At 39.4% G+C, this 18,498-nt stretch overlaps 1 protein-coding gene across 3 annotated transcripts in view; it reads right to left on the bottom strand.

Moving 5' to 3' along the window:
• Positions 1 to 18,498, bottom strand: part of ZNF106 (zinc finger protein 106) — a 78,815-nt gene that overhangs the window by 54,278 nt on the left and 6,039 nt on the right. For 2 of the 3 annotated variants that reach the window (XM_048854921.2, XM_048854922.2), the window contains exons 2-4: positions 11,509 to 11,591; positions 10,077 to 10,138; positions 2,527 to 2,727 (exon numbers count right to left, since the gene is read on the bottom strand). In XM_048854921.2, the coding sequence (XP_048710878.2) occupies positions 2,527 to 2,727; positions 10,077 to 10,138; positions 11,509 to 11,562 (317 nt within the window). In that variant the 5' untranslated portion in view covers positions 11,563 to 11,591. Of the gene's footprint in view, positions 1 to 2,526; positions 2,728 to 3,099; positions 3,220 to 10,076; positions 10,139 to 11,508; positions 11,592 to 18,498 lie in introns of those variants that run through there. The other variant, XM_048854923.2, reaches the window with a different exon arrangement.

Genomic DNA, 18,498 nt, shown 5'->3' with positions numbered 1-18,498 from the left:
GTTCTCAAGGTCAGCAATCTGAACACTAGGACTATTTATCCTGCAAAAATGGAATTTAAGTTAAAGATCCTTGTTAACTGGCCTAAGAGAGAATGGATCCTTGTAGGTCACAGGAAGGGCAAGACGGGGAAGTTTCATACCACAACATTTGCCTCCACAACCCTTGGTTGTGGATAAATTGAGAACTTCACATTCCATCTCCCTTTTTTAAGCTTTCAGCATGCATTAAAGTGACTTCTGCCTCCTGTGAAATGGATGTGAAGTTGTCATATGGATTACTGCATAAGCGAAAGTGAGCTCTAATATAAGAAGCCAGGACAGAAATGGTGTCTAAATAATAGCATCTTTGAGTCAAATAGCTGACAACTACATTCTGTTTGGAGGGAAATAATTTTGTTGTGGACATCATTAACTGAACACTCCCACCTACCCAACGCTCCCCTCACCTCCGAGACACTTCAAACAGGGAGATTTTAAAAGATTTAAAGTGAGCAAAGAACACTAAATGCAGAAGACCCCATCTGGCCAGTGTAGCTGTCAAATATAAAGGGAAGGGTAAACCCCTTTAAAATCCCTCCTGGCCAGAGGAAAACTCCTCTCACCTGTAAAGGGTTAAGAAGCTAAAGGTAACCTCGCTGGCACCTGACCAAAATGACCAATGAGGAGACAAGATACTTTCAAAAGCTGGGAGGAGGGAGAGAAACAAAGGGTCTGTGTCTGTCTATATGCTGTTTTTGCCGGGGATAGACCAGGAATGGAGTCTTAGAACTTTTAGTAAGTAATCTAGCTAGGTATGCGTTAGATGAGGATTTCTTTAAATGGCTGAGAAAAGAATTGTGCTGAATAGAATAACTATTTCTGTCTGTGAATCTTTTTTGTAACTTAAGGTATTGCCTAGAGGGATTCTCTATGTTTTGAATCTAATTACCTTGTAAGGTATCTACCATCCTGATTTTACAGAGGGGATTTCTTTACTTCTATTTACTCCTATTTCTATTAAAAGTCTTCTTGTAAGAAAACTGAATGCTTTTTCATTGTTCTCAGATCCAAGGGTTTGGGTCTGTGGTCACCTATGCAAATTGGTGAGGCTCTTTATCCAACATTTCCCAGGAAAGGGGGGGTGCAAGTGTTGGGAGGATTGTTCATTGTTCTTAAGATCCAAGGGTCTGGGTCTGTAGTCACCTAGGCAAATTGGTGAGGCTTTTTACCAAACCTTGTCCAGGAAGTGGAGTGCAAGGTTTTGGGAAGTATTTGGGGGGGAAGACGTTTCCAAACAGCTCTTCCCCAGTAACCAGTATTTGTTTGGTGGTGGTAGCGGCCAATCCAAGGACAAAGGGTGGAATATCTTGTACCTTGGGGAAGTTTTGACCTAAGCTGGTAAAGATAAGCTTAGGAGGTTTTCATGCAGGTCCCCACATCTGTACCCTAGCGTTCAGAGTGGGGGAGGAACCTTGACAGTAGCCAAGGAATGTAATAGCTCTAAAACAATGTTGAGCATCATAGCACAAAAGTGGGTACCATGCAGCACAATTATTGATTAGAATGAAGGGACAGGGGAAAAGCCTAAAAACCTTCATAGTCCTGGCTGATATCCAAAGGGTCTAGACTGGGCAGGCAATGACCTCATGTTTGTGCGCTCTTGGTCAGGTCAAAAGAGAGCTCAAAATTATTTTACACTGTGGTAGGGGTACCCAGACATAACATAATATTAAAAAAGAAAAAACCGATGCCCCCCTTACAGTGTTACAGTAATATGTTCTTACTCTTTAAACTGTATATTATACAATTACATGGCACTAGCAATGCACACTCACAAAAGTGTCAGATGCAGCATAAATGCTGAAACAGAAATCTTATATACTATGTAGCAAATCTTATATACTATGTAGCACTATGTATACTATGTGCTAAACAAAAAGAAAAAGCTTTTCATTTAAGACTTCAGTGCATTTCAGGATGACATTTACATTGTTACCCAAAATAAGAGATTCTAATTCGTTTCAGAGATCATAAATCAGAACTGTAAAATACAAGCATCAAGTTATACCCAACAACAGTTTGTGAGAGGCTAATTTTGTAGGGCAAAGAAGTGATACTAGTACTGCTGCTAGAATTATTGCAACATTTTATTCAACTGTATACTTATGAGAATATAAAATATTTGCACAGAGATGTTGAATAATCTTGAATCCTTAATAAGCACACAAGGAATTCCACTTCAAGGCCCTGTGACACTACAAGTGAAACTGTTTCACCTCTGCTGTGGACTAGGCTAAGCCTCATTTTCCAAGCACTGCAGTAAACCTCATAACTATCAGAACTGAAAATAATAAATGAAATGTTTGTGTTTAGACACACAAGCTGCATCCTACAGGTAGTTACTGTAAACTGCTCTTATGATCAGCATACTGGTTGCATGCAGACTGCACTTCAAACATACTTCTATCTTGGCAGCATTTCTCCATACCCACAACAGCTTTAAAGGAATTCTACCGTGTAACTTAAGAGAAGAAGAAGAATACTAACCGGTTCTGTTCCTTCCTTTGTTTGATTAATTGAATTAGTTCCTTGTCAAAGTACTCTTCATCAGCCTCTTCTTTCCCTTCGTCTTCCTCTCTGTCGTGAACATCGATATTGTCTTTGTGCAGCTGGCTGGAGATGTGCTTGGCATATGCTGACAAGCCAACCACTGTCACCCTGCACACCTGGCACTTGTGGTTGCTGTCCCTGGGGAAAGAGAGAGAGGATGGACATTCAATCCTTCCCTCAGGCATGGTAGACAACTCAGATCTTACTCTGTTTCCTCTGAATATGCCAATTTTCTTAACCAATTGCTTGTGCACTAGGCACTATAATTTTGCTCAATACACTAAAACTATTTGAATTTTCTGGCTTTTCTTTTTTTCTATAGCAATTTCCCCCAACTTCTGGGGCTTTTTGTGGTCAATTTTTAGAGATTTTGTTCCAACAATCAAGAGGTAAAAAACTTGGGAATAGAGCAGTATAAATTGGTGGGGGTCAGGGAATTCTTCTTGGATTGTTGTACTCAAAATCTTATCAGAGGAAACATAATGGGAGGAGGCAGAGTGGAGGGCTTACAGAGCTAGCAGGAGCTGCTCTGAAGCACATCCATGGTGCCAGCTGCACTGGAGAAGCCTGGTGACAGTTTCTACATTTAATCTCTGCCTCATGCTTTCCCCCAGTGAAAGCTAGAAGAGGGAGGAGGGGGTATACTGCTACAGCCAATCCTAATACAGTGTAACCTAAACTGGGACAGCTGAGACCTCTGCTTGGAATTTAAAGACTCCATAGCACAGCAAGTGATGGGAGGGGTCTTCAGTTCACTGTACTTTATTTGGTTCAAATGATGCATGAGGTCTGCTTTCTACTTTAGAAGGCTTATCTTAAAAAATAAGAAATTATTTCAGTTGCAGGAAGTTGACAGCTGTGTCAGACAAATAGTTTTACTAAAGTGTCAGTAAAACTGCTATTAAAAAGAATCAAATCAGTATTTAATGTTTATTAAAAAGCCTACCATACAGTGCATGACCAATCCTGTAGTTAGTCTAATGGTTAAAAAAGTAAAAGATAAAATAGGTCCATTGGTAAGTTAAATAAAATTGATCAGAAAAAAAAGCATGTGTTCTGAGCCAAGCAAATAGGGTGGTGGGACTAACATAGTGCCCACTGCCTGCCTCACTAATGCTTTCTTGCACCCCACCGTCTTGTTTATAGAAGCAGCACTGAATGCTCCTATGTCTCAAATATAAAGATCATGTACTATAATGCCCAAACATATGAATGGAAATAAAGTGGGAAGTGGTGAGGAACCGGGGGTCCATGTAAAGATTAAAAGCAAAACTAAAAGCCACATTTAGACTAGTCATTGGGACAGATGAATTCTCCTGCCTTTTCCCAAAACAGAAATATAAGTGACTGGAGCTCAGTTCATTAGCTCACATCTAATATATTTAGAAAACTCAACTTGTGCATCAAAAGGTTAATACCAAATGAAATTTAAAAACTTGCTTTGTATTAAAGCTTTTTTCCACTTCATATGCTAATTGCCCTTACTGAAGTGATGAAAAATCCCCATCTCATGGATTGGAAACATCTTCATTATTCAGTTAAATGTTTCCATCAGAGGAACCAGAGGCTCAAGAATCTGGCCTCCACCTCTGCAGTTTCTAAAAGTATGAAAGAAATCCAGAAAGGGGGGGGGGGGGGGGGGAAGAAAAAAAAAAGTACCACTGACAAGATTTTAAGCCAGCATCCTTATCTGAGCCATACTTAAAGTGTCAACAGCTGGCTGTTAAATAAAGGTCTGTGCCTTTCAAAAGGGCTTTGAAATGAACAAGTGATTTAAAAAAGACATTTTTCTATTTTTTTCCTACTAGTAAAAATGTGATCTATAGTAACACAGTAAAGATATTTAAACAGATCACTCGAACAGGCCATATGTTGAGGAAGTTTAATACAACCACCACTTTATACACTTAAATTGAGAGTCTCAGTTTCAAATAATTTGCAGAACAAGTGTGCAGTTGTAAGTAAAATACATATTTTTCTTCCTGTCAGCCCTACAAATTCAACCTGGGATTCGTGCACCAGACTGGGTTCTTTCTTTTGCACACTCTACCAACAGTAATAAAGATTCTGAAGTCACATTATGCTGTATGACATCTGTATTACCTCATCTTTAGTGGCTTAGCACAAGTTTAACCAACTGAAAGTTGGTTAACAATTTTGCTAATGCACAGGCAGGTACAGAATACAGCTCACTCTCTTAACTGCGTTAGCTATGAATTGCTAGGAATAAAATATAGTAAAGCTTACTTTTTGCTAAAATTGTCAAAAGAGACCAAACAGGGAGCAGGTGTCTAAACAGATGTCATTTTTACATACTTATTCATCATAGTAGAGCTACACTTTAAACGCAAGGACCTGTTAACTGGACATAAAAAATATTAAAGAAAAAAATAAAAGAAAAACCTAATGGTACCTATTATAATACTTGACATTTCTAGAAAATCTCAAAGTCCTTCACAAATACAGGTTTCAATTCCTCTGTAAGGTAAATATTATTCCCTTTTACTCATTGGTAGATTGAAGCAGAATGAGAGTTACTTTGGGCAAGGTTAAGTAGCAGGGCTGGGGACTGATTCTCCACTTCTTCACTCTGTCCAACTTCCAAATCAGCAGTTCCAAAACAGTGGCTCTTGAACCACCTGATCAGTGGTTCTCAAACTTTTGTATTGGTGACCCCTTTACATAGCAAGCCTCCAAGTGTGACCCCCCCCTTATAAATTAAGAAACACTTTTTTTTAATATTTAACACTATTATAAATGCTGGAGGTCAAGTGGGGCTGTGGGAGAAGGCTGACAGCTCGCGACCCCCCAGGTAATAACCTCATGACTCCGAGGGGTCATGACCCCCAGTTTGAGAATCCCTGCACTAGATGGTCTGTGGAGAAATGGCTAATCACATGGTTATGACTCTCCTTGTTTTCAGCTGGTAAGCTTCAATAGAAGTCTAAAATACATTTAATACTTTCCTAACAGTACTTTTCCATGAAATGAAGCTCTAGTAGCCAAAGGAATGCTGTTTGTTCAACTTTAGCAGGGGAGGTAGTTGACATCATTATGACTAGAACAAAAGTGGCCCACACTATGAAAGTGTGTGAGAACCTTACTTATTTCTGATGCGTATTTCAGTATGTACACTGAATAATCTCTGTCCAAACTGAAGTGCTGTTGCACTTTCAGTTTTAGCTGGAAAACAGTCATGAAGTCACTCATGGAACTAGACATCATGTGTATCATAATATTTAAGATTACTGCTAAAGTTTCTTGCCCATTATATAGGAGAACACTAAGAAGAAATGCAAGTCAAGGGCAAGAGCCATATACCTGAGGACTTAACAGTCTCCATGTAAATGTGACTTTTCTCCAGAATTTAAATTTTCATTTAAAAAGTAAAGTAGTGGTTTCAAGAAGAGACAGAAAGGTAGTGGCAGCTTAATGCTCAATAGTCCTAAAGAGAGGCAGCACAAGACTAGGATGGAACCAGATGCATCTTTTGGCAAGCACAAGATCCTGAGTCCCAGACATGCCGAAGGAAAGAGCTTGTTTAAAAACTGAGAATTTTGCACAAAATCTGAAGTTAGATGAATATACGCGATAAGTGACAAAATGCTAGAACAACCCACCAACCCATATGAAGAGACTTAGTTTTCAGAGGCAAGATGTAAAGGCTCAAGCTAAGTCTCTTTGAGTGAGGCAGACACCTCTCTGAGATTTCTGAATTCTTGTCCAAAACAGAATTCTTACAAAATACGATCGTCTCATTGGAAAGTGACGTTATAACTAGGGTCCCATGTACTCCATTGAGCAATGTATCTTACAGAATTCACCTCTTGCCACACAATTGTGCTCAAGAATTTAATTTTTCACTTACAATTTTAGCCCTCATGGTTACGAAATTAACTTTAAAAATGCAAACAAAGTTTAAACCAATGCAGTTATGTCTTCCTCTGCAGACAAACTCAAAAGTGTGAACTGACTCATGCCAATGGGGTGTTAACCCTGAAGCCTACAGATAATATAAATGTTAATGACAGGTTTCAGAGGAACAGACGTGTTAGTCTGTATTCGCAAAAAGAAAAGGAGTACTTGTGGCACTTTAGAGACTAACCAATTTATTTGAGCATGAGCTTTCGTGAGCTACAGCTCACTTCATGAAGTGAGCTGTAGCTCACGAAAGCTCATGCTCAAATAAATTGGTTAGTCTCTAAAGTGCCACAAGTACTCCTTTTCTTTTTATAAATGTTAATGTAACCCATGCTAACAGTGTAGCTCTTTGTCCCCTCTATTAGCTAGTCCACGTACTGAGCTACTTCAAGTCTCCGTCCTGGAGGCTACCCCATGTCTTTTACATAAATTGTGAGATTCCATGTAGCTTTCTAGAAGTCCAAATTGAGAAAGAGAAAGAAAGGTTGTAAACTAAACAAAACAATTTACTATCCATTTTGATTCTCAAGTATAAGAACTAAGTCTGCCAGAGCACAGATTCCTTTCTTGTAGGAAGAGATCCGAATAAAAGTAATGGAAACACTTCGAAGGCAGAATGAAAGACTGACATTAAAATCAAGCTCTTTCATCTCTGATGCTAAGAAAATGGAAAACTACAAAGTTACTAAACCTTTTGAAATTTCACAATATCAGATACAATGGAAATCTGAAATTTTCCTTTTCATCTAAAACCAAGATTTCACAAAGAATACAACAGGATGACAATACAGAGTTAAATACAGAATTCAATAGATGACCTAATCTCCGGATGGTAAAAGTGATGAAAGGCATGCAGTTAAATAAAAAAACCCCAAAAACTGGGGGGGGGGGAGGGAAACAACCCCCCCCCCCCCCCCGCGACCAGATTCACCTCCTCCCCCGGGCCCAACCTGAAGAATGTTGGGATAAATCCATTTGATGAGGGGGAAGTTTATTACACAATGTGGATGATCCATTTTGAAGCACTTCTAGGTCAAGTGTGTGTATGTGTACATTATATATAATTTTTAAAGAATTAAACTGATAGCTAGTGTTAGCTGAAATGTGGCAGGACTTTAAAGTTCAACAGTAGCTGAGAGAGGAGCTATCAGCTGGGGGGAAACTGTGCCCTAGAAATTCAAACACAAAATGGAAGACTAAGACTTATTTAAGCTGCCATCTGCACCATGTTTAGCTCTTGAATCTACCCCAGCCTCAGCAATTGCTAAAGTATTCAGAATCATTATCACATGCTGAAAGAAAAGATCCACTAAAGGGAATACTTTAAAAATTAGCCAGAACATAGAAGCTTGAGACAAACCGCTAAAGTTAATGTTGATGACACAGGGGTATCTGAGCAACCACTTCTCAGCTGTTCACCAACAGAACACATGTCCTCTACTGCTGAGGATCAGAACAGATGAGAGGCAGAAATAAGGTGCTTTTGATTCCAGGCACAATTTCACGCCTTTCCTATTCCCGAAGAGACATAGGGCAGAATGGGGAAAGACAACAGAGTGAGGAAGTGCTTTTTAAAAAAAGCATCACTGGTGATTCAGAAGGGTAACAGAACAGAGAGATTAGAAAAAAAAAGAATGAACAGAGGAGTGAACAGGGAAGATAGAGAAGGACAAAAAAAGAAGAGGGAATGGTGGGAGAGTCTGGGTATGAGGGGGTCTGCATGCATAGGAGCTGGGCATATGGGGGAGCAGCTCCCTGTACAGGAATCCCTCACCATGCAGCTGAGGAGCAATGGGTGCAGGAAGCAGGGGGAGAGGGGCGTTTGCAGAGCTTCCTGCAGCTGGGGAAGAAATCTGGGGTGGGTTTGACCTGGCCCCGGATGCTGTGCAAGGGAAGAGGAAGTCCCATCCTCCCCAGCCCAGCTGGGACTAGCAGCTGAGCCCAGCACAGGGAAGGAGCCACCAGACATGTCTTGCCCAGTCCTGCCTTTTGCCCCACAGTGTTTACCTCTCTGCTGGCTGCCCTGGGCACCCGAAACATACTGCAGGGGAAGGTCATTTTTCTGCAGGGAAGCAAAGAAATCTGTGGGAGACATACATTCTGTGCATGTGCAGTGGCGCAGAATTCCCCCTTTTCCACTCAGCTTATCTAGAACACCATTAGCCTTTGAGAGTGAAGGATCATTTGGATTTTAGGGGGTTATTTTTTAAATATACAGTAGGCCTGGCTTGACACAAGTAACTTGCCTAATTTCTTAGTGAGCATAATTGGGAAGGTGAATGGAATGTTAAATTGTAAATAAGGGCTTGACAGGAGGTCTGTGCTAACTAAGATAAGCAACAATACCTTGATGGAGACTATGGACAAGATAAACCTGGAATGTAAAGATCAGTTTCCATGTGAACAGCATATGGACAGAGAACGATTTACACAGATTGGTTCCTGCAAAGTAACGAAGCCAATCCAAAAAGTGTCATTTCATGTATAGCAAATGCATCATATTGTGTAAATGCATATAAAGGAAGAGGCTGTCTGTGTAACTCTGGATGTGTGGTACAGCCTGTACCCTCTGTGATCAACTCAGGATAGCTTTGCTATATGTCAAATAAAGGAATGTGAGTGACGAAATCCAGAGTCAAACAGTGTGTCGGATCCCAGGGAATTCGATGAAGCATTCTCCCAGAACGGGACAAGGTGTTCTGGATAAGCTGAGTGGAAAAAGTCTCAAGGGGAATCCCACCATAAACTTTTTAAAAAATGCATATGGTATAAATACTTGATTTGAAGGTCAGAGGCTGTATGGTACAGTAAAACAGGACACTGCCCGGGACTCAGGAGAACTAGGTTCTACTCCCAGCTCTGCTATTAACCTGCTGTGCAACCTTGAGCAAGTCATTTCAACTCGCTGTGCCCATTTCCCCTCCTGTCCTTCATCATTCTAATTTAATCAGATTGTCAACTCTTCAGGTAAGGAATATCTCTTACTATGTGCTTGTACAGCTTCCATCACAATGGGGCACTGTTCTGAGTTGGAGCCTCTATGTACTAAATGTCTGAATTTCAGATTAAACGTGGGGTTGAGTACAAATTGGAATGTCTAACTCTAAACTTGCAGAGTCTTAATCATCCTGCACAACAACTTTTTTTTCTTTTCTTTTTTTAAATAAAAATAAGATTTTATTTATGATCCCCATGATTTGGATTTTCCAGGTGATTTAGCCCACCAGCATATTAGGCATTTGAATTTAAACTAACTATAGGAACAGATATATTGTAAGAAAGTAGAAAAATACCAAACTACAGCCCAAGCTAACAGTTGAAGCAAGTTGTATAGATTTAGGGAGAAATCCCATGCTCCTAACAGGGACATGTCCTCACGGCTATTAAGATCTTTAGTATCTATTAGAAAGGCACAAAGAAATGCGCTTTATAGAAACAGTTAATTCTTAATCTATCTTCTCTCTTTAAATTCAATTTAGCTTGCGTGGGAAATAAGGCTATTTAGTTCCCCAAAAGCGTGACATGTAAACTGAACTGAACGGCAGTTTTCATGATCATTCTCATACCTTCCTTTCAGATTTTCAAGTTCTCTGTGATGAAGCATGCTTCTCATGTGTTCATCCATCTCCTACAAAAGAAAGAAAAAAGCATAACTCATGATTCATTCTACTCTGCACAAGGATATATTCTGCTCTAATAGGTCCTCTCTAACTCTTTTGATGGTGGTGTCACCCTGAGGAATTACCCACTAAGTTTCCTTCCATAGGATTGATCTTTGTGATTCATATAGAAGGAGGCAGAGCTCCAGAAGGTAGATATAGAAAAGCGTACATGGAATGAGGCAAGGGCTCTGACTTCAATGTGTTCCACTCCTTTCCAGAAAAATAACTGTACAACAATTATTCCTTTAAAAAAAAAATTCCATAACATAAATAATCTTAGTTTGGCTCTTTTTTGTTTTAAACACCCCCCCAAAAAGTCAGAATATTTTCAACATTAGGGTTGCTTAATTCTGCCCTTGTGTGTGTATATGCACTATGATACACTGTTACTATATATCAACACACACTGCTTTGCTCTGCAGGACCTGTTTCATTCGGTGAGCATTCTAGACACAACTCAGACATGCACAGTGAATTGGTTTTGGATTTAAAACAACTGACTCATTCACTGCAGTCATTGTATAACGTGCTGCAAATGAGGCAGATGTCTGCTAGAAGAGGAAGAACACTCATGTTAAGAAATAGGAATGAGACCCAGAAGATCCATTTTCTTTTCCTGCCTAGAACACAGACACTTGGAAAAATGGCCATCCTTCTCTCTCTGCCTCTCAGATCCTCATTAATAAAATGGGAATAGCCCTTTGTCCCTATTAAAGTGTTATGAAAATAAAAGTAATTACTGTTTGTGAGACACTCTGATACTGCATTGATAAGCATTACAGGAAAGTCTAAGGAAAAAAAAATTCCATCTACAGTGCAGGGTTTGGAAGACATACTGTAAACAAGCCACAGGCATATACCAAACGATGATGAGAAAATAGAGCTGCCTCAATTGATAAACGTCCTTCTGACATATTGAAAGGTGTAGGGACCCATCACAAAGACCAAAATATGATTATGTCATAAGACACACTCTGAATGCACAAGGGAACAGAATTAAGGCTGAGGGGGTTTCTGAGGGCTTGACTTACAACTTTCATACAGTTTTTAATATAATCATAAAAAAGATGACATTAAAACTTGAAAGCCATGAATATTTTTAATACTTAATGAGACTGTATATCCAGTACATGGTCTAACTGAGGAAGAGGCTATGAGGAAGTACTGAAACAATTCTATTTCATTCAATAGACCTGAAGATCTCTATCAGTTTCTGATACAAAAAGTTATCTTTACAGTTTCTTTTTTAAAAAAAGGAAATGTTTCTCCCATACTGCATATAGCCAGATCTCCACATACAAAGATACTAGCCTTGCAAATTCATTTTATTTTTTACCTTTTTTGAGCTGTACACGATGTGACACAGTATGCATTTTCGTTCTCGAGCCATGACTACATTGGACAGCTTTTACCCCAAACCTGAAAATAGAAAAAGAGATCCTGGATACTGTTTCCTATCAGTCCAGTTGTCTTGAAGATATTAAAAATAAGAGCTCCTTCTCACAAGAGGACCATACTGAAATGTCTCTGTCTCCTCCCACCCTTTAAAAAGCACCTCTCACACCTATGTATGGCTTACATTTTCAACTGGCACATAATTTATTTTAAGTAGTCATCTAAAAACTACATAGCCAAAAAAAAAAGTACTGAGAGATCAGATTCTTGTTCCACAAGCAAGCGGGGTTCGAAGCACTGAAAGCAGTCATGCAATTAGCTTGGCAAGGAAGAAAGTCTATCATAGTCTGAAGAAAAGGAGTACTTAGTCTCTAAGGTGCCACAACAAATTTATTTGAGCATAAGCTTTCGTGAGCTAAAGCTCACTTCATCGGATGCATTCAGTGGAAAATACAGAGGGGAGCTTTTATATACACAGAGAACATGAAACAATGGGTGTTACCATACACACTGTAACGAGAGGGGCAAAGGGGCATTGCTGGCACATGATGGCATATATCAGCCTGGGCCAGTCCACACAAGGGATCCGCTTCCTGGACACTATGGTGCTAATAAGCGATGGTCACAAACACCACCCTATACTGGAAACCTACTGACCGCTATTCCTACCTACATGCCTCCACCTTTCACCCAGACCACACCACACGATCCATCGTCTACAGCCAAGCTCTAAGATACAACTGCCTCTGTCTGAGGGGTTGGAGCAAATGCGAACACCTACAAGATATCTATCAAGCATTCTTACAACTACAATACCCACCTGCTGAAGTGAAGAAACAGACTGACAGAGCTAGAAGAGTACCCAGAAGTCACCTACTACAGGACAGGCCCAACAAAGAAAATAACAGAACGCCACTAGCCATCACCTTCAGCCCCCAACTAACCTCTCCAACACATCATCAAGGATCTACAACCTATCCTGAAGGACGACCCATCACTCCCACAGATCTTGGGAGACAGGCCAGTCCTTGCTTACAGACAGCCCCCCAGCCTGAAGCAAATACTCACCAGCAACCACACAACAGAACCACTAACCCAGGAACCTATTCTTGCAACAAAGCCCATTGCCAACTGTGTCCACATATCTATTCAGGGGACACCATCATAGGGCCTAATCACATCAGCCACACTATCAGAGGCTCGTTCACCTGCACATCTACCAATGTGATATATGCCATCATGTGCCAGCAATGCCCCTCTGCCATGTACATTGGCCAAACTGGAAACTCTATGTGAAAGAATAAATGGACACAAATCAGACGTCAAGAACTATAACATTCAAAAACGAGTCGGAGAACACTTCAATCTCTCTGGTCACTTGATTACAGACCTAAAAGTTGCAAATCTTCAACAAAAAAAACTTCAAAAACAGACTCCAACGAGAGACTGCTGAATTGGAATTAATTTGCAAACTGGATACAATTAACTTAGGCTTGAATAGAGACTGGGAGTGTATGGGTCATTACACAAAGTAAAACTATTTCCCCATGTTTATTTCCTCCACCCCCACCCCCAGATGTTCCTGTCAACTGCTGGAAATGGCCCACCTTGATTATCACTACAAAAGGTTTACACACACACACACACACCCCCTCTCCCCTCCCCCCGGCTCTCCTGCAGGTAATAGCTCATCTTAAGTGATCACTCTGGTTACAGTGTGTATGGTAACACCCATTGTTTCATGTTCTCTGTGTATATAAATCTCCCCACTGTATTTTCCACTGAATGCATCCAATGAAGTGAGCTTTAGCTCACGAAAGCTTATGCTCAAATAAATTTGTTAGTCTCTAAGGTGCCACAAGTACTCCTTTTCTTTTTGCGAATACAGACTAACACGGCTGCTACTCTGAAACCTATCATAGTCTGGATGGTCACAAAAGAGATACTTAAGGAATTATCCTAAAGAGCTAAATGTAGATAAACAAAGGCAACTACAGATTGAAGAAAAATGCTACTTGCTAAATTTGTGTTTTTAAATATATTAAATGAATTTCCATGATAAAAGAAAATGGTCTTTAATAACTAATTCAATCAGACATGTTCATAACAATCTAGGTTATAACAGATGGCGATAGATTTATTTATGTAATAGGATAAAATATTGTTCTCTTCTTATTCTCACAAGTCATTAAGTAACACTAAGCAACAGAAAAAAAAAATAGACAGTCCCCTACAAATATTGCCCATTTCTAGATCAATGACTGGCAAAAAGTATCCCTCATCTTAAAGTGAGGAGAAACAGACAGGGGAAAGAAAAAAATATCATGCAGTGCTGTGCTAATGCTGTCAGACATACATAAATCTTGTGAACAAGACATTATTTAGCCATCTTCGAAGTGTTGCTATTTTACAGATAAGCATTTCTATAAGGGCTAGTTTAGCCAAGGTTGCAAAATTTATAATCATAAGTGACCCCAATTTAACAGGGAATCTCCAACCACTATTCCCCAAACTCTCTTGACAAATACACAGTGCAGTTCAGAAATTATTATTTAATCTTACCCTAGGACAACATTAAACCCTCAGTATCTGGCATAGCTTAGAAGTTTCAGGCACATAGCTGGGTAGGGATAGGATGCACAATGAATATTGACTCTTGCAGTTGTGGGGCCAATCAAATGGCTTTGCAGGTGGAGCCCATATATGCCTGAACCAGCTCTGAGCAATAATTGCATTCTAATTCAGCATTTCATGAAATGACCGGAAATTCAAAATATGGTTCCTTCAAGTCCTTCATTCTTCCCAATTTAGTATTTTGCAGTAGATAACTATAAATGTCACTAACAGCTGTTGAGTGTAACCAAAACTCAGAATGGTCTCCCCATCGGTCATTTCAATCCTCAGTCATCATAATGTAAATGACATTCCCTCTAAAAACAAAACAAAACCAAAACTTGGCCTGATCATACTGAAATAAATGCATGCATGCATTTAAACATGTAAGACTCAATCATGAAGACTACCAAGTATACCAGTTACTCAGCGTGCATTACTGGTGTGCCACTCTTGCATTTACTGAAATGTACATTTGCTTCACAAGGAAAATTAACATACACATGAAAACACTATCAGGTACATAACCACTTTATTTGAATGTTTAATGACTGAAAGACATTTATATCTGGGATACTTTGTTTTGAAATAGGTACTAAAGCATGATCAGGTCTAGAGTTTAGCATCTCCATATGGCAAAGTTTAGTGGAAAGTCAAACTGAATATGACTATTAGATGTTTGCATGCCAAATACACTTGCCTTCATTAGAGGTCAAAGTGAACTTTTAGAACCAAGTATTTGGGGTTATTCAAAGACACCTCTAAAAAACTGTTCACATTTTGTAAGTACGTAAAACAGCTAAACAAAATGTTTCCATGCTTCTCAAAAGAAATTCAAATTTGGGCCGAGAACAATTATGAAAAATTTTGCACTTAAGCATAATTTTATGGCATGTTAATAAGCATGTGAGAACAGGAGCTCAGAACGGATCAGCACACTTTCTACTACAGATGAGGCATTATTCATTGTAAGATCCAAGTGACAAAAGTACAAACATCTCTTTAAAATGCAAGAAACTTATTTTAATGTGATTAATATAAGGATATTATTGAAAAACAGAGGTGCTAATCCTTGTACTGATTACAGATGGCTTCCTTCTGTGTAAGAATCTGTTCTGCTTTCCCAATATTCTTTACCAGTGCTACGTTGTAGTTTAATGGAATAACGCCCACATGTGTTTAGGATATTGCTTCAAATTAGCTGAGCATGTACGGAATTTGTCAGACATTAGTGCAAAAAGGTGACATGGGACACAATAGGGACAAAGAGGTCAGCAGGGTATGTGCGGCTATTGGCCCCAGGTAAGTGTGTAACATTAAAATGACTTAACAAGTAGAGCTAAAATAGCACCTGCTTTGGCTAATTAAAACATATCATGGTAACTATACACGATTACAGGAAGAGTTTAAGGCTCCCTCTAACTGGCCAATCAACTGGGCATTGCTTATTACAGAGTACTAAAAATACTAACTGAATTCAATTACTATTGGCTGTTGCTATGAAAGCACAAACAGTTGTGTCTCTGCAGAGAGAGAGACAGACTCTTGGAGCTGGAGCATTCAGAGAGGCTCCAGGGTCTAGGAGACATTGTAGGTGACTAGGAGACAGGAGACCCAACCTTTATTTCCAGCTCAGCCACTGATTCACTGTACAAACTGGGGAAAGTCACTATCTTTCTCTTGCTTAATTTTCTCCCATCTCCTCCAAAGGAACCTTTGCAAGACCCACCTTTCTAAAGTGCTTTGAAGTTGTGCAAAAAGTACAATAAGTTAAAGTATTATCTACAATAGTTTCCTTGGGCTTGGTCTACTTAGTGTGACATAGCTATGGCATGCATGGATGTGACAAACCCATATGCCTGAGCACCATAGCATAGATACAGCTGGGTCAATGAAAAAATGCTTCCATCGACTTCGCTATCATCGCTTGAGGAAGTAGAGTTCTACAGTGATGGGAAAAATCCGTTCCATCATCATAGGACATGCTTACACTATGGTGGCACCATATCTATGCATCTGTGGCATAGTGCAAACTTGGCCTTACTGATTACATAACAGTGTTGAGATCCAGGGAGATCTTGGATACAAATCTTAGCTGAGCCATTTACTCCATGTGTAACTTCAGTCAAGACAGTTGACCTTCTTTGTACCCAAGTCAGCCCAGCTATAAAGCAGTTAAAACAAAGAATCAGGTGCTCAATACTCCAGCACAAGCAGAACTTTCTACATAAGTATGCTATTTGTTTTTAAAAGGGAAAAAGATAACTGATACATTTTCAATACTAGATAACCTCCAGGCTTAGCCAGAGTCAATCATTTTTGCCTTGGACACCTACAATCTACTGAATAGTTTCAGATATATGATTATAAGAGTGGAAAATGTGTGATGATAATATAAATAAAAGTCTGGATCAACTATGACCAAAAAGAAATTAGACACATTTTTGTGAGTACTACCTGGGAAGGCAGGATGTTTCAATATCAGGAGGTAGTGCTCCTTTGCTCCATACACTTGGATTTTAGGGAAATAATGTTCCCAAACTGTGGTTTAAAGAGGAAAAATATGCATTTTACCATCATCTGGGGCCATCTTAACTGTGATAAGTTGATTCTGATGTGCCTGTGGCTTGCAAGTTTAAAAAGTGAGAGTGTGTATGAGTAATACAAACTTATTGAATCAACTAGAGCAAATCATAGGGAATAAATCTCTTACATGAAGAGACTGGAAAACATTTCTGGCAACCAAAAATGGTCTAAATAGAAAATATAAGGCATTAAACTACTTCCTGTCATAATATTCATTAGCCTATAACTACTGCTCAGATGTCCAACCTTGGCAAATAGCATACGTTAAAAATGTATGTCAAAGCTAAATTTGCTACAGATCAATGGCTGAATATTCTGACTATATAAAGCCACAGCTGAAGTGGAGTGTGAGGACTGCCTAACATACCAGCTGCTTGGAAATCCTCAGGACTTCTCAAAGAGATCTTTAGTTCAAGCTCCCACATAAGGACATTCATCTTTTAGACAGTCCTAGCAGATAGAACATATGTTCTATTGCTTGAAAAACCTGGGAGACCTAGAAGTTCATCTCTGCAATGCAGACTGCCTTGGTGCTGTTCTCAGCCTATGGTAGGAAGGTGCAGAGTGCTTTTGCTAAATTAATGACAGGTTTCAGATTAACAGCCGTGTTAGTCTGTATTTGCAAGAAGAAAAGGAGTACTTGTGGCACCTTAGAGACTAACCAATTTATTTGAGCATAAGCTTTCGTGAGCTACAGCTCACTTCACTGGATGCATCCGATGAAGCGAGATGTAGCTCACGAAAGCTTATGCTCAAATAAATTGGTTAGTCTCTAAGGTGCCACAAGTACTCCTTTTCTTTTTGCTAAATTAGTGACCCCACTCTGCCCCCGCAACTGATCACACAAGTTCTGTAGTCCAATGAGAGTCCCACTGCCTTCCCATCTTTAAGGCAACTGTAGTATTTGCAGGACCACAAGAAAGGGGAAGGGACAGGATTACAAAGAGGTAATCCACAACAAAGGGCTTTGGTAAAAGTATTAGTTGGCTTAGGGAGGGAAAGATGGGGGGAGGTCACTGCTGACTTCAGCAGTACTCTCAGCCTATTTGAGCAAGAGACTGTGAAAAGGGCTGAGTTCTAATAAAGCACTGCAAAGAACCACTGCTCAGCTGCACCATATTTAGTTTCAAGATTGCTGATCATCCGATTTCAGGTCACTCTGCCCATCCGCTCATAGTCATATAGAAGATTCTGTGAAGTAATACTCAGCCTTCAAAGCCTTTACACTTCCACCTAAAATAATATGGCAAAAGGGACATTGCTGGGCACCTTAGGCCCAAAATTCAGGTCCCTATAATTAAGAATTTATGATGCTTAATATTAATAGAGGTAGGCTTTTTTTTTTTGTTTTAACTTAAGGAAGATGGCTGTTTGTATTTAAATATTCCCCTGCAGGGTATGCAGCATCAACACTGAACTACACAGTCTGCTTATTCAAAGTGCTAAACAAAACAAATGAGAACCAAAAAGTTAAAACAACTATACAAAATTGAAACTGATCATTTTATTTTCATTCTCCAAGCCCTCTGAAATGCAAAACGAAAACAGATAGCATAACAGAATGTAAATGAGAGTTTCAAAGTTTTCGGTTTGTCATCTAAACTGTTACTAGCATAAATTGTCTTGCTTATCTAACAATATTTTAACCAATATGTCTGTTCAATAATACCAATTATTTAAGTATTGTAGATTGTGCTCTTCACCAATTCAGCTCTGAAACTCTGCATAGAGC

The sequence above is a fragment of the Caretta caretta genome, chromosome 6 (genome assembly GCF_965140235.1).
Source record: "Caretta caretta isolate rCarCar2 chromosome 6, rCarCar1.hap1, whole genome shotgun sequence".
Taxonomy (NCBI): Eukaryota; Metazoa; Chordata; order Testudines; family Cheloniidae; genus Caretta; species Caretta caretta.
The sequence above is the reverse complement of the archived record's forward strand: the minus strand, read 5'-3'. Positions and strand labels throughout refer to the sequence as shown.